At 35.1% G+C, this 27,483-nt stretch overlaps 1 protein-coding gene across 6 annotated transcripts in view; it reads left to right on the forward strand.

Annotated features, from left to right (window-relative positions):
• Window positions 1-27,483, forward strand: part of STAU2 (staufen double-stranded RNA binding protein 2) — a 305,497-nt gene that overhangs the window by 12,021 nt on the left and 265,993 nt on the right. For 2 of the 6 annotated variants that reach the window (XM_088022799.1, XM_088022800.1), the window contains one exon: window positions 25,243-25,373. The exons of the other annotated variants lie outside the window; for them this stretch is intronic. In XM_088022799.1, coding sequence (XP_087878925.1) covers window positions 25,260-25,373 — 114 coding nt within the window. In that variant the 5' untranslated portion in view covers window positions 25,243-25,259. The remainder of the gene's footprint in view (window positions 1-25,242; window positions 25,374-27,483) is intronic. 6 annotated transcript variants of the gene reach the window in all.

Raw genomic sequence — 27,483 nt, forward strand, 5'->3', positions numbered from 1 at the left:
AGTATTTCAGTGCACGAAGAGTAGGAGAACCCTATAGAGCAAGAGGGAGCAAGGTGTTATGTAGGAAGAATAAAGGTGTGCCAAGATACACTGTAAAGTGTAAAGCTGGGGTAGGATTATCAAGAAACTAAGGCCTAGAGTTTAAGGGATAATGATACCTATCTCACAGGTTTGTTGTGAGGAGTAATTGAACTAATAACAAAGGCAAAATGCTTAGCATTGGCCCTGGTACTCTTGCTACTGCTATTAATACTGCTGTTGCTATTGCTGTCTGGTTCTGGAGATTGAAGAGAAAGGAGGGCAGACATTTAGGTTGGTCATTAGAGTCAAATAGTTGTTTGGGGGAATGAAAAGCACTTGGACATTTTTCAAGTCCAGGTCTGCAGTAAGTGCTCTCCTCTTCCTTGCCATAGGCCCCAAGAACTCTATTCTTTTCTCTTAAAAGCTGCTGCTACTTACTCTTAGTTATTTTATCTCCAAGTCTGGCTGTGGAGTAGAATCTACAATCTGCCAGTCTCTCTCAAAGCTGTAGGATGCAGTCTATAGTTTGAGGATTAAAAAAAATAACATAAGGAGGTTAAAATATGTAGGAAGGACTTTGGCTTTCTGCTGTGTTGGCATAACAGGATTTTTCCTCTGTGTGGCCAGCTTCCAAGATGGCCCTAATGATCCCTGCTTCCTGCTATTTATGCCATTGTATAATCTTCTCACACATTGTTTGTGTGGCCAATAAAATGTAGTGGAAATGATGGATCATTTCCAAGGATAGGTTATAAAAGACCTTGTGGCTTTTGCCTCTTCTCTCTCCCTTTGTGCTGCCCTCCCCTCTCCCCACTCACCCCTTGCTCATTCAGAGTAGTTAGCTGCCATGTTGTGAATAGCTCTGTGAAGAGGTCCATGTGGTGAGAAATTGAGGCCTCCTGCCAACAGCTAACAAGGAACTGAGGCCTCTAGCCAACAGTGTATGACTGAGTCTTCTTGGAAGCAGATCTTCCAGCCCTTGTCAGGTTTCCAGCTGTAAACCACTGGCCCATCAACATCTTGACTGCAACCTCAGGAGATATCCTGAGCCAGAACCACCCAGCTAAGCTGATTCTTGATTGCTGAACCTCAGAAACTGTGTGAAAATATAAATGCTTGTTTTTTAAGATGATAAGTTGGGGGTAATTTGTTATGCAGCGGTAATATACCCTTCCTTCTTAAACAACTTGAGAACATATAAATATGTAAACAATGATTTTTAGACATTGGATGGCAGGTGGCATCAGACTGCTCCCTGAGAGAATGGAAACAAATGAGGTAAGCCCTTCTGTTAACACCAGTTTACATTAGAGCCTAGAGGTTGTTTATAGGCTGCAGTGCAAGGAGGAGGAACCAAAACAGAACTCACTTTTGTCGAGATTAAGAAACAAAGATAGGTGTTTGGGAAGGCCAAGATGGTTAGAATTTCAGGGCAGAGTGCCAGAGAGAAGAGACTTGGGGGGAGAGGGATGAGTATATAGGTAAGTAAAAAAGTGCACTCAAGCATGAAAACATTTTAGAGATCTGCAGAGGGTGTTCCTTGAGTTTTTGGCTGAGTTCTGAGCTGTAGATGCATGACAAGACCTACTCAAAGTCAGGGAAAGAACTACTGGAAAGCAGTAAGAAAACATTTCCAGAATTCATACAAGGTGTTAATAGTTTGTGTCTAGACTATCCAGAGTCTAAAGACCTTGTAATACGTGTGGCATTGGGAAGAGTCTTCAGAAGGCTTCAAGTGATCTGAAGTAACTTAACTGTGCACCAGAATAAAGACCAGCATTAGAGGAATGCAACACAATTCAGAATCCAACAATAAAATTTATGGTTTTAATCATTCATTCAGAAATTACAATGCTTGTTTCACCTTGAATAAGGGTTATAACAACTAGAGAGATCAGTAAGGAAGTACAGGACTTGAACAGCATTATAAGCCAGTTAGACTTAATTGACATACACAAAACACCCGGTAAGAGCAGAATACACATTTTTTTCAAGTGCACATGAGACATTCTAGAAGGGATAGTCCATATATTAGACCACAAAATCTCAAAACATTTTAAATAATTGAAATCATTAAAGTATCTTCAGTCACAGTGGAATGAAGCTAGAAGTCAATGAGAATAATGGAAAACTCACAAATATGTAGAAATTGAACAACATACTCATAAATAACCAGTAGGTCAAAGAAGAAATCACAGGGGAAATTAGAAAATAATTAACAGACAAATGAAAATGAAAACACAGCATACCATAACATAATGAGATACAGCAAAAGCAGTGCTCAGAGGGAAATTTATAGCAATAAATACCTATATTTAAGAAGAAGAACTCCAGAGAACTCAAATCTAATTTTTCACCTTACGGAAACTAGAAAAAGAGAGCAAATTAAACCCAAAGCAAGCCAATAAAGATTAAAGTGGTGATAAGTGAAACAGAGTATAGGAAACAATATAGAGAATCAGTAAAACCAAAAGTTGGTTCTTTGAGAAGATAACGAAATTGACAGACCATTACCTAGACTGACAAAGGGAAAAAGCAAAGACACCTATAACTAAAATCAGAAATGAAAGTGGAGATATTGTTGCTGACCTTGAAGAAATAAAAAAGGTTGTAAGAGAATACTTTGAACAACTGTATATCAACAGATTGGATAACCTACATGAATGGACAAATTCCTAGAAACATAGATTACCAAAACTGACTCAAGAAGCAGTAGAAAATATGAACTGACCTATAACAAGCAAACAGATTGAATTAATAATAATAATAAAAAATCCCTCCAGAACAAAGAAAAGTCCGGGACCAGGCGGCATAACTGGTGAAGTCTACCAAACATTTAAAGGAGAATTAACACAAATTCCTCTCGGACTCTTCCCCAAAATAGGAGGACAGAGAATACTTCCTAACTCAATGAGACCAGCATTACTCTGATACCAAAGCCAGACACGATGAGAAACAACACAAAAACTACAGATCGATATTCCTTATGAGTGTAGATGCAAAAATCCTCAACAAAACACTAAGACGCTGAATCCAACAGTATATTTAAATGGTTATATACCATGACCAAGTGGAATTTATCCAGGTGGGAATGCCAGAACAGTTCAACATAGGAAAATCAATCAGTGTAATACACACTGCATTAATAGGATGAAGGGAAACAAGCAAACAGACATCACCAGTTAATATGGAAGACTTTGACAAAATATAACACGTTATATTTTATATTACAATAGAAACACTCTAGAACTAGGAAGAGAAGGGAAATTCATCAATATGATAAAGGGATTTATGAAAAACCCACAGCTAGCATCCAGTAGTGAAAGACTGAAAACTTTTCCTTATGATCAGGAACAAGACAAGGATGCCTCCTTTCTTTTTAAAGATATTTATTTGAGAGAGTGAGCAAGAGAGAGAGCACAAGTGGGGGGAGGAGCAGAGGGAGAGGGAGAATTAGACTGCTCACTGAGCAGCGAACAGGGAGTCCAACGTGGGGCTCGACCTGAGCTGAAGGCAGACGCTTAACCAACAAAGCCACCCAGGCGCCCCAAGGGTGCCTATTTTCATACTACTATTCAACATTGTTGTAGGAGTTATAGCCAGAGAAATTAGGCAAGAAAAAGAAAATCCAAATTAGGAAGGAAGAAATAAAGTTATTTCTATTTGTAGACAACATGATCCCATATATAGAAGACCCCAAAGAATCCACAAAAACCCACTAGAGCTAATACACAAATTCAGAAAACTTGTCAGTATAAGATCAACACACAAAATAAAATTGTGTTTCTGTATACCAGTGGTGAACAATCCAAAAGGAAACTAAGAAAACTGTTCCATTTAATATTGTCCAAAAGCATAAGGAGTTGAAAGATTTGTACACTGAAAACTATAAAACATTGTTGAGAGAAATTAAAGAAGACCTAAATAAATGGAAAGACATTCTGTGTTTATAGATTGGAAAACTTAATATTGTTGAGGTGGCAGTGCTATGCAAAACAAGGTACAGATTAAATGTGATCTTTATCAGAATTCTAGTGACCTTTTTGCAGAACTGGAAAGTCAGATTCTTTAATTCATATGAAATTGTAGTGGGCCCAAATAGCCAAAACTCTGTTCTTGAAAATGAATAGAGTTGGAGGACTCATACTTCCCCATTTCAAAACATATTATAAAGCTACAGTAGTCAAAACAGTGTGGTACTGACATAAGGATAGACATATAAACCAATGGAATAGAATTGAGAGAAATTAACTAATGTATAAAAATTATATTATTATATATAACATATATATATCTATCTCCAAATGATCTTTGACAAGAGGGTCACGACCACTCAATGCAAGAAAGAATAATTCTTTAACAAATAGTTTTGGGACAAATAGATATCCACATGCGAAAGAATAAACTTGGATCCCTACTCACACCACATTAAAATATTAACTCTAAATGGATCAGTGACCTAAATATAAGAACTAAAACCGTGACAACTCAGCAACAAAACTACAAACAACCCAACTAAGAAATGGGCAAAGGACTTGAATTGACAATTCTCTAAAGAAGATGTACAAATGGCCAATGTGCACATTTTTAAAAATTTTTTAAATTTAAAATTTTTTTATCTTCTAGATTTTTAAAAATTTATTAGAGAGTGAATGAGCAGGGAGAGCAGTAGAGGGAGAGGGAGAAGCAGACTCCCTGCTGAGCAGGGAGCCTGATGTGGGGCTCAATCCCAGGACTCTGAGATAATGACCTGAGCCGAAGGCGGACGCCCAACTGACTGAACCACCCAGGCACCCTGGCTAATATGCATATGAAAAAATACTCAGCCTTGTTAATGATAAGGGAAATGCACACGAAAAGCACAATGACGTACCACTTCATGCCTACTAGAATGGCTAGAATAAAAAACAAAAACAGTAACAAGTGTTGGTAAGTATGTAGAGAAACAAATCCTTGTACATTGCTGGTGGGAATGTAAAATGGTTAACCTTCTGCGGAAGACAGTTTGGCAGTTCTTTAAAAAATTAAACATAGAATTAGCGTATGACCCAGTCATTCCACTCCTAGGTGTATACCCAAAAGAACTGAAAACAGGTACTCAAATATATGTACACACTTTTTCATAGTAATACTGTTTACAATAGCCAAATGATGGAAGCAGCCCAGATGCCTGTAGATGGATGAACAGATACACAAATACCACTGACTATTATTCAGCTATATATAGAAAAACAAAACAGAACTGAAGTACTGATACATGCTATAGTGTTGTGAACCTTGGAAACATTTTGCTAAGTGAAATAAGTCAGAAACAAAGGTCACATATTGTATGATTCCATTTATATGAAATATCTATAATAAGTAAACCTATATAAACAGAACTCAGATTGGTGTTTGCCAGGGCCTAGGGGTAAGGGAAATAGGGAGCAACTGTGTAATGGGTACAGAGTTTCTTTTTGGGGTGATAAAAATGTTTTGGAACTAGATAGAGATGTTAGTTGCACAACACTGTGAATGTACTAAATGCCACTGATTTGTTCATTTAAAAATGTTTAATTTGGTGTTATGTCAATTTCACCTCAAAAAAAAAAAAAAAGGAGTTGGGTTCAAGATGGTGATGTAGGAAGATTCTGAGCTTGCTCCTCCCATAACAAATGAACAACTACACATGAAATAATTTCCTCTGAAAAAGACCACAAGACTGGATGAACAGAACCTCTACAACAAAGGACAAAAAAGACAGCACTGAGATGGGGAGAAGAGGCAGAGACATCATCTTGTAAAAACACCCATCCCAGGTGTGATACACAATCAGGAGGGAACTCAGAAATACAAAACTTTCCTGAGGAGCAGGAGGTTAGTGCTTCACAACAGGCATCCCAATCCTTAGGTCCTGTATAAGAGAGACAAGCCACAGGCTTTTACAACCACTGGGATTATACCCAGAGAAACCATAAATTAGGGAATGGAGAACCCACTCTTAAAGGGTTCGCACATATACACACCCCAGGACCAACACAAAAATACCAATTTGAAGAGTGCCTTTGTGAAGAAAACCCACTTAGTAATTTTAAGGCATCTGTCAGTCAGGCAGGAAACTGTTGCGACTTTCTCTGGAGATGGAGACATTGGTGGGTGCCATATTTGTGACCTCATCCTACCTTGCTAATGTGGGTGCTGGTGGGAACCATTTTGTAATTATCTCTCAAATTGCTAGAGCCAGTGGGCGCATCCAGCTGAGAACCCGGCCCACTCCCACAGTATAATCACATGTTGCAGCCAGGTGGAAGCTCCACACAGCCACATACTGCAGCTGAGCCAGGTGTCAGCCTCACTCACCCTATGCTGCAGACATGGTGCCACCACAGTAGACAGTGCATACAGTCCACATAGGGGATCTGGCTCTGGTGGTCAGAGGGGATTTTTGCTTTTGAGGTGCATGTGACATCTACACAAGGCTGCTCTTTCAAGACTAGGAGAGGTGGTGGATTTGCCTGGTCCATAGAAACAAACAAGAGCCCGGCAAAATGAGGAGACAGAGAATATGTTCCAAATGAAAGAACAAGATAAAACATCAGAAAATGACATTAATGAAATGGAGATAAGCAAATCAGCCTGATAAAGAATTCAAAGTTAAGGGCCATAAAGATGCTCCCTGAACTTGGGAGAAGAATAGATGAACACAGTGAGATCCTTCATAAAGAGACAGTATAAGAAGGGTCAAACAGAAGTTATGGAGCTGAAGAGTGAAATAATTGAAAACTACACTAGACGGGTTTAAAGGCAGACTGGGTGAACTGAATATTGGATCACTGAGCTGATGATCAGCTGATGACAAAGCAGTGGAACTCGTGTAGATGCAGTAGTGAAAAGAAAAAAGAATTTTAAAAAATGAAGATACCTGAAGGGATCCTTGGGACAGCATCAAGTGGGATAACGTCCACTTTCTATGGGTCCTAGAAGGAAAAAGAGAGAAAGGGGCAGAAAACTTACCTGAAGAAATAATGGCTGAAAACTTTCCTAATCTGGGGAACGAAGTAGATACACAGTTCCGGAAACTCAGGGAATTCCAAATAAGATGAATCCAAAGAGATACACATCAAGGTACATTATAATTAAAATGGTTGAAGTTAAAGAGAGAACCTTAAACGTAGCAAGAGAAAAACAACTTATTACATAAAAGGAAAGTCTCATAAGGCCATCAGCAGAGTTTTCAGCAGAAACTTTGCAAGACAGAAGCAAATGGCATGACATATTCAAAGTGCTGAATGCAAAAAAAACTTCCAACCAAAAATTCTCTACTTGACAAGGTTATTGTTCAGAATTGAAGGAGAGACTAAGAATTTTTCAGATAATCAAAAGCTAAAGGAATTCATCACTATTAAACCAGCCTTATAAGAAATGTTTCAAGGGACTTATCTAAACTGAAAAGAAATGGCATTAATAACAAAATGTATGAAAGTAAAAATCTCACTGGAAAAGGTAAATATATATTAAAAGTAGTGGATCAGAGGTGCCTGCATGGCCCAGTCATTTAAGTGTCCAGCTCTTGATTTCATCTCAGGTCATGATCTCAGGGTTGTGATACTGAGCCCCACATCAGGCTCTGCACTGAGTGTAGAGACTGCTTGAGATTCTCTCTCTCCCTCTCTGTCTGCCCCTCCCTGCCCCCAAAATAAAAAAAAAATTAAAAAGTAGAGGATCAATCACTTATAAAGCAAATATGAAGCTTAAGAAAGAAAAATAGTGAAGTTAACTAAAACTGTGATAGTTAAGGGCTGCCTCAAATGATGTTGAATGTGACATCAAAAATATAAAACATGGGCAGGGGTGAAGAAAATATGTTTTGAAATATATTCAAATTTAATTGCTATCAACTCAAAGCAGCCCATTCTATGCATAGTAAGTTCTATATGAATCTCATGGTAACCACAAAGCAGAAATTTACAGCAAATACACAAAAGAAAATGAGAAAGGAATCTGAACATAACACTAAAGAAAGCCATAAAACCACAAGGGAAGAGAAAGAAGAAAGCAGGAACTATGAAAACAGCCAGAAAACAATGAACAAAATGGAAATAAGTACATACTTATAAATAATTACAGTATTGTAAATGGACTAAACTCTCTAATCAAAAGACACAGTGGCTGAATGGATTAAAAAAAAAAGCAATACCTGTCTATATGCTGCCTACAAGAATCTCACTTCAGAAAGGACATACACAGACTAAAAATGAAGGGATGGAGAAAACTATTCCATGTAAACAGGAATGAAAAGAAAGCTGGAGGGGTGCCTGGCTGGCTCAGTTGGTGGAGCATGTGACTCTTGATCTCAGGGTCATGAGTTGAAGCCCCATGTTGGGTGTAGAGCTTATTAAAAAAAGAAAAGAAAAGAAAACTACTATAGCTATACTCACAGTAAACAAAATAGACTTTAAAATAAAATTGTAATAATAGACAAGGAAGGGCATTACATAATGATAAAGGAGTCAATCCAACAAGATATGACATTAATAAATATGTATGCATCCAACATAGGAACATCAAGACATATAAAACAAATATTAACAGACTGAAAGGGAGGAATTGATAGCAATACAGTAATAGTAGGGGACTTTAACACCCCACTTACATCAACAAAAGATCATCCAAACAGGAAATTAATAAGGAAACATCAGCTTAAATGACACCAGATGGACTTAATATATTCAGAACATTCCATTCAAAAGCAACAATACACATTATTCTCAAGTGAACATCGTATATTCTCTAGGCTCAATCACATGTTAGGCCACCAATTAAGCCTCAATAAATTTAGAAAGATTGAAATTCTTTTGAGCATTTTTTTCTGATCACAATGGTATGAAACTAGAAATCAATTACAAGAAGAAAACTTGAAAAACCACTAAAATGGGGAGGTTAAATGACATGCCACACAACATTTTTGTCATTGAAGATAACAAAGAAATAAATACAGAGAGACAAATGAAAATAGAACTCTGATATACCAAAATCTTTGGGGTACAGCAAGAGCAATTCTAAGAGAGAATATTACAGTAATACAGGACTACGTCAAGGAACAAGAAAAATCTCCAGCAATCTAACTTTACACCTGAAGGAGCTAGGAAAAAAAAGAATAAATGAAAAAGTTAGTAGAAGAAAAGAAATAATAGAGATCAGAGCAGAAATAATTGAACTACAGACTGAGAAACAATGGAAAAAATTAATAAAGCTAAGAGCTGGTTCTTTGAAAAGATAAAGTTGACAAACTTTTAGTTAGACTAGCCAAGAAAAAAAGAGAAGGTTCTAAAAATCAAAATCATAAATTGAAAGAGGAGAAATTACAACTGACAACACAGTACAGAGGATTGTAAGAGGCCACCAAGAAATATATGCTAACAAATTGTACAACTTAGAGGAAATGGATAAATTCTTAGAAACATATAATCTTCTAGGACTCAGTCATGAGGAAATAGAAAAATCTGAATGAACCAATTACTATTAAGGAGATCAATCAGTAATCAAAAACATCCCAACAAGCAAAAGTCTAAGACCAGATGGTTTCACTGGTGATTTCTACCAAACATTCAAAAAGATTTAAAACCTATCTTTCTCAAACTCTTCCAAAAAATTGAGGAGGTAATACTTTCAAACTAATTTTATGAGGCCGGCATTACCCTGATAGCAAACCAGACAAGGACACAACATAAAAATTTCTTAAAAGTTACAGGCCAGCATCATTAATGAATATTGATGCAAAAATTCTAACAAAATATTAGCAAACTGAATTCAAGAATACATTAAAGGGATAATAAACCATAATCAAGTGGGATTTATTTGAGGGATGCAAGGATGGTTCAATATCCACAAATCAACCAACATGATACACCACATTAACAAAATGAAGGAAAGAATTGTATGATCATCTTTATAGATGCAGAAAAAGCATTTGACAAATTTCAACATACTTTTTTTTTTAAAGGTAAGTTTTCTTGTTTTTTTTTTTTAAGATTTTATTTTATTTATTTGACAGAGAGACACAGCGAGAGAGGGAACACAAGCAGGGGGAGTGGGAAAGGAAGAAGCAGGCTCTCCATGGAGCAGGGAGCCCTATGCGGGGCTTGATCTCAGGACCCCGGGATCATGACCTGAACCAAAGGCAGATGCTTAATGACTGAGCCACCCAGGTGCCCCTCAACATACATTTTTGATAAAAACTCTAAATGAAGTGGGTACAGAGAGAGTGTACCTCAACATAACAAAGGCCATATGTAGTAAACCCACAGTTAACATCGTACTCGGTGGTAAGCAGCTGAAAGCTTTCCCTCTAAGATCAGGAACAAGACAAGGATGCCCACTCTTACCACTTTTATTCAGTGTAGTGTTGGAGATCCTAGCCACAGCAATTGGTAGGAAAAAGAAATAAAAGGCATCCAGATTGGAAAGGAAGAAGTAAAACTGTCACCACCTAAATATGACATGATGCTATAGAAAACCTAAAAGATTTCACCAAAACCTGTTACAACTAATAAATGAATTCAGTAAATTAATGGAATACAAAATCAACATAAAGAAATCTGTGGAGTTTTTATAATGAGTTATTAGCAAGAATAATTAAGAAAGCAATCTCATTTGTAATTGTATCAAAAAGAATAAAGTACCTAGGAATAAATTTAACCAACAAGGTTTAAGACCTATACACTGAAAACTAAGACATCATGAAAGAAATTGAAGCGAACACAAATGTAAATAAATACCATACTCATGGATTGGAAGAATTGATATTAAAATGTCCGTATCACCCAAAGCAATCTGCTGATTCAGTGTAATCGCTATCAAAATTCAAATGGCCTTTTGACAAACTAGACCAAATAATTCTGAAATTTATATGGAACCACATCCTCACCAATACTTATTTTCTTTTCTTCTCCTTCCTTCCATCCTTTTCTTTTCTTTTTTGGTTAATGGTCATTCTAATGGGTGGGAAGTGGTATTTTATTGTGGTTTTGATTTGCATTTTTCTGATGATTAGTGATATTAATATCTTTTCATATGCCTGTTGGCTGTTTGTGTATCATCTTTGAAGAAATGTCTATTCAAAGTTCCTTGCTCATTTTTTAATTGGGATTTATTTTTTTGTTGTTGTTGAGCTGTAAGAGTTCTTTATATATTCTGGATATCAGTCCCTTATCCAGGTATATGATTTGCAATGGAAACAGCTTTTTTTCTTTAAGATTTTATTTGTGAAAGAGAGAGAGAAAAGAGAGTGTGCACACAGCAGGGGGAGCGGCAGTGGGAGAAGCAGGCTCCCTGCTGAGCAAGGAGCCCGATGCAGGACTCAGTCCCAGGACCCTGGGATCATGACATGAGCTGAAGGCAGATGCTTAACTGACTGAGCCACCCCAGGCATCCCTGGAAACAACATTTTTTTTTTTTTTAAGACTTTATCCATTCATTTGAGAGAGAGAGAGAGGGAGGGGGAGTGGCAGGCAGAAGGAGAAGCAGACTCCGTGCTGAGCAAGGAGCCCAGTGCAGGACTTGATCCCAGGACCCTGGGATCATGACCTGAGCTGAAGGCAGATGCTTAACTGACTGAGCCACCCAGGCACCCCTGGAAACAACTCTTGAGAAGCAAAGTCAGAGAATTTATTTTCAGCGGACTTGCACTGCAAGAAATCCTAAAGGAAGTTATTTAGGCAAAAGGAAAATATTAACAGGTGGAAATTTGGATGTGTGAAGAGGAACGAAGAGTGCAAGAAATGGTAAAATATGGGGTAAATATAAAAGATATTTTCTTTTTAAACTTTTCAAAAGATAGATAGTTGATTATTTATTTATTTATTTATTTATTTATTTATTAAGATTTTATTTATTTATTTGAGAGAGAGAGAATAAGAGATAGAGAGCATGAGAGGGAAGAGGGTCAGAGGGAGAAGCAGACTCCCCGCCGAGCAGGGAGCCTGATGTGGGACTCGATCCCGGGACTCCAGGATCATGACCTGGGCAGAAAGCAGTTGCTTAACCAACTGAGCCACCCAGGCTCCCGATAGTTGATTATTTAAAGGAAATATAATAACAGTGAGTTCATGGCTTATAGTGTACATGGAAATAGATTGATTGATGTCAGTATCATAAAGAATGGTACAGGAGAAAGTCAGTATAGTATTGTTAGGTGCCTATACTGTACACAAAGTGGTATAGTATTTATTTGAGTGTAGACTTTGTATACTTTAGAGCAATTGCTAATAAAAAATAAAGAAAAATAACTTATAAGCCCATGGGGGAGATGAAATTGAATATTAAAAACTAATCAGTCCACAAGAAGGTAGGCAGAGTTGAAGAAAGGAATAAACAAGAGATGGGACAAAAATAGTAAAATAGTAGATTCAAATCTTACTTTTTTGATAATTAAATTAAATATAAATGCTATAAACAACCTAGTTAAAAAGTAAAGATACTCAGATTGGCTAAAAAAGTAATACTCAAATATATGATGTCAGGAAACTTATTTGGAATATAAAGGTAAAAATAGACTAAAAGTACAAGGATGGTTTGCATCTGGCTCATATGTCCTAACAGGGACTATATTTATACTCATCACGAAACAATCCCCTGCTCCACAAACAAAGTACACCAAACAGTAGTTCTGAAGACATTGCATATGAGGCAATGATGGTCATTGATCCCTGAGTGGTGAGAAACAAGTGAAGTGAGCCCTGCAATTCCCTCTGCTGCACGGAGAGACTCACCAGGATATGGCACAGGCAGTGAGAACTGAGGTGTGGAGTTTGGCACATTCCCCTGGTTGAGGAGATGTTGCTGTGGATGAGTCACAAATTATAAAAGCAAGAGAACAAAATATTTACAAGTCACTTAACTGCATCCCAGAACAAAGTTCAGGAAGATTTGTAGGAGTGGGAAATACCAGCATACAACAAATTGAAATTCATAGTGCATGTCATTCAGTTAAAGATTCCCATATATGCACAGGACCCAAAAAACAACCCATCATGAAAATAATCATAGGGACACAGAATTGACACAGATGATAGAATTAGCAGAGGATGTTAAAAGTATTTGTTGTAATTATATTCCATATGTTCAGAAAGTGAGAAACAGGTAAGATGCAAAGAGATCCATGTAGAACTTTTAAAGATGAAAACTACATCTGAGACAAAGAATACAGTAGATGAGATAAGTGGCAGATTGGACGTTGCAGGAAAAAGATTAATGAACTTGAAGGCATAGCAATAGAAACCATCCAATAGAAACATACAGAGAAGGAAGAGGGAGAAAACATCAGTTTGTTGTAGGATACCTTCAAACAATCAAATATATAAGTAATTAGAGTTCCTAAAGGAGGCAGTTTACATAAAAATATATTTCCAGAAATAGTGGCCAAAAACTTTCTGAATATGTTTCATTAAGATGAAACCATAAACCAAAACTTTCCAAATAAGTTTTAAGATGAAACTGTAAAAAAATGAATGAGCTACCAAGTATAAGCAGTATAAAGGAAACTATACCAAGGCTCATCACAATCAAATTACCAAATACAAGTAATAGAAAATCTTAAAAGCAGTCAGAAAAAAAAAAAGACATGATCAAGTTGTGTGCATAGGAACAAAGATAAAGATGACATTAGATTTCTTGTCAGAAATAATATAAGCAAGAAAACTGGAATAGCATGTTTAAGGTACTGAAAGATGAAAAAATAATCTCCCTAGAATTCTATATCTGGCAAAAATATGTTTCAGAAACCAATATGAAAAAATTCATCATGTTCAAGATGCTGCTTCAGAAAAGCTGAAGAAATTCAATGCTGCTTCCCCCACCCCCCACACTTTAGGAAATTTTAAAGTCCTTCAGACAGCAGGAAAATTATGCCAGTTGAATTAAAAAAAAAAAAAAAAAACGCAAGAAATGGTAACTAGGGTAAATATATAGAATTTGTTTCTTATTTAATCTCTTTAAAATGTAGTTTTTTAAAGTCAAAATATTAACAAGATACTGTATGGTTTATCGCATCCATAAAAGTAAAATGCATGATAATAGTAGCTTAAAGGCCAAGGGAGAAATGGAAGCATATTATAAGACTCTTACTCTCTACACTAGGTGGTGCGATATCTTTTAAAGGTAGACTGTGATAAATTAAAGGTATGTATTGTAAACTCACTAAAATAGGAAAACAAAGAGTCATAAGTAATAAGCGAAGAAAAGTAGAATTTAATCATACAAAAACAATCCAACAGAAGTCATGACAGCATGAAAAGGGAAAGAAGGTCAGCTGGGTAGCAAGATATGTTCTAATGAGTAAGATGAAATGTTCTAATGAATAACTGCATTAAATATAAACAAATATAATATTCTAAACACCCCAACTTAAAGGCCAAGATTGAATCAAAAGCAAGATCCAGCCGTATACTTGCCTACAAGAAGCAGTTTTAACTGTATACACAAATAGGTTAAAAGTAAAACGTGGAAAATGATATAACGTAACCTATTAGAAAGAAACTTGGAATGAGTTTATTAGTTTCAGACAAAGGAGATTTCAGTATTATCTGGGACAAAGCAGGTCATTTCATAACAATAATGGGGTCAGTTAATTAAGAGGACATAAGAGGTTTTATATTTATGCACTTAACTGAACTTTAAAACATACAGAACAAAATTAATAGAAATGCAAAGAGAAATTCATAATTATGGTCAGATTTCAGTAATATCCTCAATAATTGATATAAGTGGACAGAAAATTACCAAATATACAGTTGAGTTGGATACTATTGTCAAGCAACTTGACCTAACTAGATTTACAAAACACTGTACTCAAGAAGAGCAGAAGATACATTTATTTAGAAGTTTACACAGAACATTTACCAAGATTGACTATGTTTGCCAAGATAGAGCCATAAAAGAAGTCTCAATAAATTCAGAAGGATTCAATTCATAAAGAAGAATCTCAGACCACAGTGGAATTAAACTAGAAGTCATTAATAGAAAAATCCTTGGAAAAATTCCCAAATATTTGGAAATTAAATAGCATGCTTATAAGTAATACATCGTTAGAAGAAGAAATCAAATGGGAAATTGGGAAATATTTTAAATTGAATGAGAACAGAAACAACATATTCAAGATGCTGCTAAAACAGTACTTAGAGGGAAATCTATAGCTCTAAATGTCTATATTAGAAAAGAAGAAAGATCTCAAATAAATGACTTCAGTTTCATTCAAATGATTTCAGAGTCAAAAAAGAAGAGTAAATTAGTCCCAAAGGAAGCAGAAGAAAATAATAATCTGAATAGCCCTCTATTAAATAAATTGAAATTGTAGTTAAAAATCTGCTTACAAAGAAAATTCCAGGTCTAGATAGTTTCACTGGTGAATTATATAAAACACTATGGGAAGAAATAATATCAATTCTACATCAACTTTTTAAAAATATTTGAAGTGGATGGAATATTTTCCAAAGCCTATGATGCTAGCATTACTGGGAAACCAGACCAGGCAAAGACATTATAAGTAAACTTCAGAATACTACTACTTGTGAGCATAGATGCAAAAAATCTAAACCAAATTTCAGCAGATCAAATTTGACAGTGTATTAAAAGGTTAATATGTCATGACCACTTGGTGTTTATCCCAGGAATGCAAGGTTGGTTTAACAATGAAAAAAAAATTGGGATGCCTGGGTGGCTCAGTTTGTTAAATGTTGGCCTTCGCTCAGGTCATGATCCCAGCATCGGGCTTCCTGCTCAGCAGTGAGCCTGCTTCTCCCTCTGCCTGCTCTGCCTGCCGCTCCCCCTGCTTGTGCTCTCTCTCTCTCTCTGTCAAATAAAATCTTAAAAAAAAACGATATAATTCATATTTACAAACTAAAAAGTAAAAATCATGATCATCTTGGTAGATGCAGAGAAATCATTTGATTAATCCAATAAATTGCATTCCTGATTAAAAAAAACACCCTTTAGCAAACTAGGAATAGAAATGAGGTTCCTCAATCTGTTAATGGACATTCATGACAAACCTTATTTACTGACATTGTACATACTGGTGAAAGATTGAATACTTTCTTTATACAATCAGGAACAAGATAGAGATGTTTACTTTCACCAGTCTTATTCAGCATTGTCCTGGAGGTTCTAACTAGTGCCGTCAGGAAAGAAAAAATAAATAAATGTTATTCACACGGGAAAGGAAGGAATAAAACTGTCCTATTCACAGATGGCCTGATTGTCTATGTCGAAAATTTCACAGAATCCTATTACCACTAATTGAATGAGTTTACTAAGGTTGAAGTATATAAGATTAATATACAAAAATCAGGTGGGTTTCTGTAAAGTAGCAAGGAGCAATCAGAAATTGAAATAAAAATTACCATTTAAAAATATAAAAATATGAAATACTTATGATAAATCTGACAAAATATGTTAAAGAAAATTGAAAACTACAAACTACTGTTGAAAGTGAAGGATCCCTAAATACATTGAGAGATACAATTGATACAGATTCTGGATCTTGAATTGAATTATTTGCTAAAATTTATTTGTAATTCCCCAAATCAGTATTTGCAGTGCTTTGCAGAGTGGCACAAAATTTGAGTTGCCTGATGTGCACAGTCCAAACTGAGGATGACCATTCTGTTTTCTTGTTTTAGCCCTCATGCATAAAGCAAGTGTCCTTTTCTTGCTCTGTTTAGTGCCACATTTTTAGCATTTTGGTGTTTTTTGTTGGTGATTTAGCTGTTTAAAATGTCTCCTAAGCATGAGGCTGAAGTGCTGGGTAGTATTCCTAAGCACAAGAAAGTTGTGATGTGCCTTATGGAGAAAGTACATGTATTTAGATAAGCTTTGTTCAGGCAGGAGTTAGAGTGTTGTCAGTTCTGAGTTCAGTGTTAATGAATCAACGATATGTACTAAGTAGGGGATCTATAAGCAGAAACACACGAAAAACAAGGTTATATATTGATTGAGAAAAACGTTACGACTAGAGGTTTGTAGAAACCCATCTTTCCCCTAGTAGCAATGGTTGAATATTTGATAATTCACTGTTTATGGGGACATTATAAAACACAATTATCATTGAGATGTTTTTATTTCAGTATTGAGAATTAACTGTATAACCTGTACATGAGTTGGAAAACTCAACTTTGTTAAAATGGTGATTTTTACCCAGTTAATCTGAGGATTCAAGGGAATTCTTCCCTAATCCTTGCAGGCATTTTTGCCTAAATTAAAATTCATATGTAAATGCAAGAACTTAGAATAGCCAAAAGAGGTGTGAAAAAGAACAGTGTTGTGGGGCCAACACTACCTAATTTCAAGAACTACTATAAAGCTACAGTAAAAGCAGCATTGGCATAAAAATAGGCAAATGGATCAATGAACATAAGAGCTAGGCCAGAAATAAACCCACTTACATATCGATAACTGATTTTGACAAAGCCATAAAAAGCAATACAGTGGAAAAATGCAATTTTCACAAATAGGGCTTGAGCACTGCACATTGATCTACAAAAAATGGAATTGAATTAATATTTTGCACCATGTGCAAAAATTAATTCAAAATGGCCCAGAGACCTAAATGTGCAACCTAAAACTATAAAACTTCTAGAAGAAAACATAGGGGAAAATCTTTGAGACCTTAACTAGGTAATGATTTCTTAGATACAGCACCAGGAGCACAATATATAAATGGACAAATTGATAAACTAGATGTTATTAAAATTTAAGTCTGCTCTTCAAAAGACACTAGTAAGAAAATGAAAAGAGATACCACATTCTGGGAGAAAATCTTTGCGAAACGTATACCTGACTCTAATGACTTATAAAGAACTCTTCAAATAAAACAATAAGAAAAATAACCCAATTATAAAATGGGTAAAATAGTCAGATGGATGCTTCATTACAGGTTAAATACAGGTAGTGTGTAAAAAATTCAACATGTGTAGTCATAGGGAAATGCAAATTAAAATCACAGTGAGATAACCATTACATAGCTATTAGAATGGCTAAAGTTAAGAAGACCGACCATATCAAATGTTGTTAAGGCTACACCGTATTTTAGCAGTGTTTAAATCCCAAGGTGGCTTCATTTGTAAAAGTCAGGGATTGTAGACATGGCACTTACGGCCTGCTTTGAATCAGGTCCTTGAGCATCTTGTTTTTCAGAACCTTGGTAGCCCCGTAAAGACTAGAAAGGACAATAGCAGAGTCTGAAACTTTTACACTGTAAACTATTCCCTACTTTTGGTATGGCTTTGTAATTTCTTTAAATATAAAGATTATATACATATACATAAACATTGTAAAAAGGTAAAACAACGTGGTACTACAAAGTAGAAAGTGAGGATTCTCCGGACGCCTGGGTGGCTCAGTCGTTAAGTGTTTGCCTTCAGCTCAGGTCATGATCCCGGGGTCCTGGGATGGAGTCCCATGTCAGGCTCCCTGCTCAATGGGGAACCCGCTTCTCCCTCTGCCTGCAGCTCCCCCTGCTAGTGTGTACACTCATTCTCTCTCTCTTTCCCTCTGACAAATACATAAAATCAAAGGAAAAAAAAAGTGAGGATTCTCTCTGGTCCCTGCCAGTTGCATTTCTTCTGTAATGCATAGGCACCTGTTTGACTTAAAAAAAAAAAATTAAAATGAGATCAGACAGTAAGCTCTCCTAGCTGTTTTTCATTTAACACTTTGTAACGTTTTCCATGTCAGTGCATAAGCTCTGTATCTCATCTTTCCAAGGTTGCACATCCCATTGTAGTTTATTTAACTAATTAATTATTGATGGATACATATTTAGCTTGCTTATAGTTCTTGAGTTAGTCTTGCTATGCACATTGTCACTGTGTATATTTTATGTGAGTCTTCCTGTAGTATGAATACCTAGATGTAGAATTGCTGTTTTAAAGATAGAGGTAATTGAAACCTTTTTTTTTAGATTTACTTATTTATTTTACATGTGTGCAGGGGGGAGGGGCAGAGGGAGAGAAAGTCAAGCAGATTCCACACTGAGCACAGAACCCATCATGGGACTTGATCTCACAACCCTGAGATCACTACCTGAGCCGAAACCAAGAGTTGGAGGTCTAATCGACTGCACCACCCAGGTCCCCTGCAGTTGAAACTTTAACCAGTATTGCCAGTTTGCTCACCAGAAAGTTTGTCCAAGTTCTGTTTGCATCGGTAGAGTTTGCACCCATTTTCCTACATCCTTGCCAATACTTACATGATCATTTTTACCATCTTTATCAGTTTAGTCTGGTAAATTACATTTCACTGGAATTCAAATTCTTATTTCTTTAGACATTAGTTTTTTGAGCAGATATGTTTACTTAAATTGTGAGTTGATTGTGAGTACATTTGCCCTTTTTTTGGGGGGATTTAAAAAATTTATTTTGAGGGCAGGGGGGTAGGGGGATGGGTTAGCCGGTGATGGGTATTAAAGAGGGCACATACTGAATGGAGCACTGGGTGTTATATGCAAACAGTGAATCATGGAACACTACATCAAAAATGAATGATGTAATGTATGGTGATTAACATAACAATAACATTTTAAAAAATTTATTTTTATCATCTTTGTGTTTTATGGATGTAAACAATTTTTCCTTACATGTTGCAAGTATGTCTCCAGTTTGTAGACTTTTAAAGCATCATTTATGGTATGTCTTGCTGGTATGGGAGTTATACATTTTTTTTATTATGTTATGTTAATCACCATAAATTACATCATTAGTTTTTGATGTAGTGTTCCATGATTCATTGTTTGAGTATAACACCCAATGCTCCATTCAGTACGTGCCCTCTTTAATACCCATCCCTGGGCTAACCCATCTCCCCACCCCCCTTTTTATGTTATTAAATCTGTCAGTTTATCCCATTATGACTTTTAGGTTTCCCTTCTTACTTAGAAAAGTCTTTTATCTTACAGGATTATGACAGATATTTAGCCAAATTTTCTTGTGCTTTTGTCATATTTTTATATTTTACATTTTAATACTATGGAATTTATTTTCATTTATATGAGGTAGGAACTTAAATTTTTCCTTAATTGATAGGCAATTTGATGCTTGGGTAGTGATTTTGCTTGGACAACCTTAGGTTATAGTCTAATTTGAAGTTATATGGTTTGTTTTAGTTACAGATATGGAGAGGTAGTCATAGTTCTCCTAGAAGGCAAGAGCCTGTGGAAGGCAAATTCCTTTGCTCTTTTGACTTTTTTTTTTTCCTTTTTATTTACTTGGGAATTAGGATGAGTCACTTCCAGTAGCAGGGCATAGGGGAAGGGAAGCCAGCAAAGAGACATAGAAACTGTGCCCAAGTCATTTCTGGGACCAGGGATGAGAACAGATTCTTTTGTGGAGAGACTTGCCTTGGCAGGTGAGGTAGACTACATCTTAGCAACAGCTCTGGCTGCAGTTTAACTACTTTAGAAATGTTGCTACTGTTAAGTTCTGGCTTAGGAAACTTTTGGTGTTTTTGTGGATTCTGTTTTTTTCTGCTGTTTCCTCCTATGCATTCTGTTTTCTGTTAATGATTTACTTGAATTTGCTGGAATGTGATGTGTTTTATGTGCTTTCTCCTGCATGTGTGCTGTGGAGAAGCTTGGATTGTCTTTTTCTTTTCTACCCTTGCTAGCTTGGTGAATTCCTAGTTTACCTAACTAATCTAATCACCACCTCTTGAAACCTGCCTTTCATTACCTCTTTCACCAAAGAACTCCCTGTAACAGCCGTGTTGTAGCATTGGTATTGTAGTATTGTATTTGTTTATTGTATGTGTCTGTTTCTTATACCATTCTGTGAACTCTCTTGGGACAGGGATTTTGCCTGTTGATCGAAAACTCTCAGCTCCATTATTTTGGTATAGTTTGAAGATTTAAGTCCCACAGAGTCAGGATATTTTATAAAAATATAAAAGTAGGGTATATCTCAAAAAGACTAGAGTGTATCTATTTTTTGTTGAGTGTACTGATACTGTTGTTATAAGTATCTATTTACCAGTGTTACCTATCAAAGTTATGGTGAGTTACATGTAAACAAATTTCTTATCAACAAAGATAGAATATTCCCTAACACAAACATGAGAAATCTTAAATGTCTTTTATATTACAGCTGGGAATTTTTCAGTGGAAACAAACTTATGATGTCATAAGTCAGTGGAAAAAAATAACATACATGTTTTTTTACAGAATATTAAAGAAGTCTATTTGTGTGAATAAAATCAGCTTATCCTAACAGAACATTTCAACTCAGAATATTTTTGATTGCAGGGCTATGAAAAAAAGTTTATAAAACTATATCACTGTTTTCATAATTTGATGGTAGTATGTTTTAACGAATTGTTTATAATCAGAATAATAATGGATTCTTATCATTGTTAGCAGTTCTTGCATCATCTCATTCAACCCATACAGTTACCCAGTAATATAAAAACAACTATTATTCTTGTTTTACTGTCTAGGAAAGTGACCTTTAAATACTTTCTCAAACTCAAATAGGTATCAGTGAGTGGCAGAGATATCCAAAACAGGCTCTTAGCCATCATATGGCAGTTGCTCTCTCAAAATGACAAAGTCTTAGATTGTGAAATCCATTATCATTGATTTTATTTACTTTTAAGTAAGCTTCTATCCCAGCCACCAAACTGACTTGAAGCCTATTTCAAAATATCTTCAGTGAAAACATTCTTAGGTCTCTTGAAAATGTATACCTATGCAACAGTGTATGCATTTTTCACTTTTTGCACTGACTTTTCTAAGAAGTTATATATAAGTGAAGCTTGTAGATCTCAATTTTTATAGATCAGTTGTTTTATAGTTTCATAGATGCTTTATTAAAATTTTGGTTTAATTTTTTAAAAAAGATTTATTGTTTATTTATTTTAGAGAGAGTGGCGAGATCGCACCTGTGCAATTGGGGGAGGGCAGAGGGAGAGAATCTCAATAGGCTCCCCACTGAGCTCAGAGCCCCACACGGGGCTTGATCCCATGATCCAGAGATCATGACCTGAGCCAAAATCAAGAGTTGGTCGCTCAACTGACTGAGCCACCCAGGCATCCCCCAAATTTTGGTTTAATTCTTAATTATGGCTCTATCACTGAACTCTGTCAAGTAGTTAATACTAATAAGATTCCTGATTAAATAGAGGCACAGCTATTTACAATAAAGTTTTAATCATTTTGTAAAATAAATTACAACTAGGACTAATGATTTTTAAATTTACCAAATTTTAAACCTTTAAATTTTAGTTATAAAGCTTTATCTACGTGAGATCCTGTGTGTATTTGCACACCTTTCACAACAAAACTTCAGCTACACATTAAAATGCTTTATAGGATTCATGTTATTTTTATGCAGCAAAAAGTCAAAGTTAATGGAATACAGGTTTAACACCATGTTATTAGTTGGCACTTTGCTTTAAAGGATTTAGATCAGGTTTTCTTTCTTTCTTTTTTTTTTTTTTAAAGATTTTTATTTATTTATTCATGAGAGACAGGGAGAGAGAGGCAGAGGGAGAAGCAGGCTCCCAAGGAGCAGGGAGCCCGATGTGGGACTCGATTGCAGGACTCTGGGATCATGACCTGAGCTGAAGGCAGACGCTTAACCATCTGAGCCACCCAGGCGCCCTAGATCAGGTTTTCTTACTAAACAAGTATAGAGAGCTATAAACTTACCATTTTTTAAAAATTTAAATTCAATTAGCCAACATATATAAACTTATAATTTTAATCACATTTTAATATATTAAAAACCCATGCTATTAAAAATTTTCCCTATAAAATTGTCACATTGTGCTTGATATGCTCCTAATATTTTTTGCATTGTAGCAGATGAATATATAGCATTGCTGAATTATGAAAATTATTCAGTAGTATAAATGCTATTTAAGTGTTATGAAAAATTGACTGATTTTTACCAGACCTTAATATATTTTCTCATTTTTAACAAATTGTCATTTTTCTTTGCTTCTTGATACGGATATGAGTATCTGTGTTATCTGTTGTACTTGAGTTATTTAATGCCATGGTATGCAAGGACCCAAACTGATTATAGCCCGGGTCACTTTGTATTTTATATGATGACTGACTTTCTGGTACAATTTATACAATTTACAGTGGAATAAGTAAGATGCAGGTTTCCTCAAACCTCTTTTGACTTACTCTTGTCTTTTTTGTGCTGTTCCAAAAAGTAATAATTACCAGTTTTTTGTTTGTCTGTTTGTTTTACATGCCACTTAGAGTGGTTTAATTGTAGAATCGACTGTCAACTGTATCGGTTGGTGGCTTAGGTTCTCTTTTCTTTTACTTGTGCCTTACTAGGTATTTATATGTAGTTTTTTAATCAAATAATTTCTTAATCGTAATGATTGTGATCAAATTATTGTATTAAATTATTGATCCTGAAAAGAGTATGAAAAAGTTAAGAGAATACTGTTTTGTTCATTAAACTTGCCTTAGAAAGTTAATAGGTAAAGTTTCTAAAACCAGCTATTTCCATTCATTTAATGTATTTTCCACACATTGTGATTAGTTTAATTGAGCAGAAAGTAAACCACTTGTGTGTTTTATGCTTAAGTTTTAAAATGTTTCTTGGTATTGATTAATAGGAGATGAAAGAAAACTAAAAAACAGTTAATGTATCTATAAATGAGATGAATGAATAATACAGGATAAGATAATATAGTATTAGGAAAATATTTTGAAGCTACTAATAATTGTCGTAGAATTTAGAATACCATACATTTAAAAATCTTAACCTCAAAACAACCTGTGAGTTAAGTAGGGTAGATTTATTATACCCTTATCTTAAGGATAAAGCATAGAAGCCTTAGTTAAATTAAGTAAAAATCATTAAGACCTTGCAGGTTAGGGAAGGATTTCTTAAACAAGACATAGCAAGCACAGACTATAAAAGAAAAGATTGATAAATATAATACATAAAATAATCAATAGAAAAAAAGACAGGAGCAGTTCCCAAAGAGGAAACCCAAATGATCAATAACATGAGAAGATGATTAGACTCACTAGGAAAATGGGAATGCAAATTAAAATATAGTGGGGAAAACAAAAACTAATGGATACAATTTGTCAAACCTCAGATTATCAAAAATTAAAATACCTGACTATACTGCATGTTTTCAGGTTTGAAGGGAAGTGGTAATTCTCATGCTGTCAGCAGAAGGTAATTTGGTACATTCTGAGTGCCATTTGGCAGCATGTTTTTATTTGTAAGGGTAAAGAAACAACTTAAAGGTCTATCAGTAGGGGAGTGGATTAGAAAACTGTTGTGGTATTGTGATGGAAATTATACAGCAGTTAAAAGTAATGCAGTGGATCTATATAAGTTATAATATCAAAAACATAATGAAGAGTGAAGAAAGTAAGTTGTGAAAATTATGTTATTTTACTATTAATGTGACTACAAAACTATATCTCAAGACCATATTTTCATGGTTATACATACATGCATATAAATGTATTTTAAAATATTCCAGAGGGATATATTCTAAATTCATATAGTAGTGGTTTCTGGAAAGGATAAAGGGAACTTAACTGGAATATAATACTGGTTTTTTTTTTTTTTTGAGACTTAAACATGGAAAGTATTAATTTCAGTTCTAAGTGGTAGGAACATGGACATTCGTTAAATTATCCTTTCTACTTTCCTTAAAATTTTGTTAAAAAAGCAAAAAGAAAAGGAAGTTACTAAAAAATAGTAGTTGGACGAGCTAGTACTTAAGCTTAGGCTTGATTCCCAAGTCTAGAGCTCTTTCAATTAATATGCTGCCTCAAAATTAGAAGGAAAAAAAGTAAGATCAAATAATAGAAAAGGTAGACAGAATGTAGTTTTATAGTAATAAGAATCAGGAGAATTATGTGTTTATGCTAAACTTTTTTGAAAGGAAAGGAAAGTTAAAAGATAAACTAAAAATTATTATAATCATATTATTTAAAGATCTTTAAGCATGCTGTTTTCAAAAAATGTATACAGAGTAATTTAGGTACTCAGGGAAAAAGTTACCTTAATTTATTGTTTAAAATGTGATACATATTTCTGTTGCATGAATGGAAGACTAGATAATATGAATTTTTTATATAAAATTCATGAAAATAATTTAATCCAAATTTACAGTCTGACATCAATCTAAAAAAGTCAAAACTAGCTTTTCTTCCATTTTGTAAAGTCATTCTTCACAAAAACTTTAAAGCCTTTTTATTTACAGCTTCTCTCCAAGATAAAATGGCAAACCCCAAAGAGAAAACTCCAATGTGTCTGGTAAATGAGTTAGCCCGTTTCAATAGAGTCCAACCCCAGTATAAACTTCTGAAAGAAAGAGGGCCTGCTCATTCGAAGGTAAGGTTATGAAGAGAGGTGGTGAGACATGCTTATCAAAGTCTATCAGATTTATCATCTCAGGTTTTAATTGTGCTTCATTGTGGGGTGGGGGGAGGGGCAGCAGATGACCTGAGGGCTTTTAGTTCTATATTAATAATATTTAGAAGTCTGTAACTAAACAATTTTATAGCTTATTATGGTTTACAAAGTTCTTTCAGATATAGTACTTCACAAAAACCTTAACAAATCAGGAGATGTGGATTTTTATTTCTGTTTTGTAAATTAACTTATGCACAGAAAAGTTAAGTGACTTGCTTAGTAATAGCTCATAAGTGCCCATGCCAGCACTTGAATATGTATTCTTTGGCTCCCAGGTGCAGTGTTCTTTCCATTAAATTATAACTGCTAAAGTAAAAATGGAGACAGAGTAAATATAACAACAGTTACCTAGTGAGACATCTTTTCTGGTGTGATATGGAATTACACGTTTCATCATTTATAAAAGTTGTATGTACCAGTATTGTTATTATTTATGCATTCATTCTTAATATTGTTTTCTTAACTGGAAAAGCAATTTATATTTATATATAGCCTCATACATGTTTATATATATATATGTTACAAAGAAGTCTGTAATTAATGCATTTATGTTTGAGCTTTATTCATATGTTTTAAAAAGTCTCAGTTGTACACAAATTTCCATGGTACATTTTTAATCTTGGATTTGGAGGTATGTTGAAGCAATTAATTCTCTAAGAGTTGGTTAATCTGAATAAAGCAATGGCTGTTGGATTATTTGTTTTCTAGTACCTCCTTCAAAGTAAGGGGAATAAGGTGAAACTGAAATCTGTTAAATCTGTTAATTTTGTTCCCTATTAGAGACTTTTATGAAAGATTTCTGGGCGACAGTTTAATTTGTTCATAATATCATTTGTGTAGAGAAAAAAAGTTGTGCCCATTAATTCATAGTCATTTCATATTCATTCCCTTTCTGCCCTTAATCCTGTTGAACTGTTCGCATTTCTTAGAATATTTCTTGTTTTTTTCACATCTCTCTCCTTCGCCTATGTTGTAGTGTCTACCCGCCTTGAGGGTCCTTTTGTTCTTACACATTTTTTAACGGTCAGCTCACATACCATTAAATCTCTGTGAAACTTCTCTGATCCCTCCACTGGGCGTTCAGCAGGACCTGACTTCCTCAGGTGTAGGCACTGATGTGCTATACATAATGATACATGTTGGTCATTACGATTGTACTAGACTGAGCTTTTTTAGGGTTATTGTTCTTCTGTATTTTATGGCTCCTGTAGGATCTGTCTTCTTAGCTCCTCATTTCTAATTCCAGGAATTCTTCCTTGAGATGACTCCCCAGTTTTGAATTTCATGTTAATAGACTAATCCCCATGTCACTACGGTAGTCATTTGTTGACCTCTGGCTGATTCCATCACATTTCTCATGCCTCACTTTTACTCTAATTCATCATGTTTTAATTTTTGGTGATTTCGTTAAGTAGATGATTGATCCAACATGCTGACATTTCAGTTTCTTGCACTTCTGTTGTTATCTTGCTTCCCTCTCCTCCAGCGACTCATTCCTGTGATCATATTCTTCACTTGATCATAACCAGTAACTGTGAGACCCTCCATAATTTTAATCTCAAGCATTCATCTCTCTCTGACATCTCCTAACTTTCTAGTTCATTCCCTCTATTTAACTTTAGTACTTCTTCCACACCACAAATCCATCGATTCTGCCACCCTTTTACTCTTTCTCACTCCTCTCAGTCCTCACATGGTTCTTATCCAGCTTAAATTCCATATACCTTGTATGTATCCTCAGCAGTCTTGCTCCCCTTGGTTAGTATTTGCTAAGTGTCACTTATTTTCTTGGGAGATTAACCAGTTACATGACAATTTACATATCTATTTATGTATATATGTTTGTATGTTATATGCACACACACACTGTAGTGGTTCTCAACCTTGGTTCTTCATTGAAATCACCAAAACACTTATGCCTGAGTCTTACCCTCAGAAATTCTAATTTGATTGGTCTTGAATGAAGCCCAGACATCAGGATTATTTTTAAGCTCTCAGATGACTCAAATGTGCATCCAGAGTTGAGAAA

The sequence above is a fragment of the Eumetopias jubatus genome, unplaced genomic scaffold, assembly GCF_037043125.1.
Source record: "Eumetopias jubatus isolate StellerSeaLion01/CBP00866 unplaced genomic scaffold, mEumJub1_p1.0 scaffold_4, whole genome shotgun sequence".
NCBI classification, from domain to species: domain Eukaryota; kingdom Metazoa; phylum Chordata; class Mammalia; order Carnivora; family Otariidae; genus Eumetopias; species Eumetopias jubatus.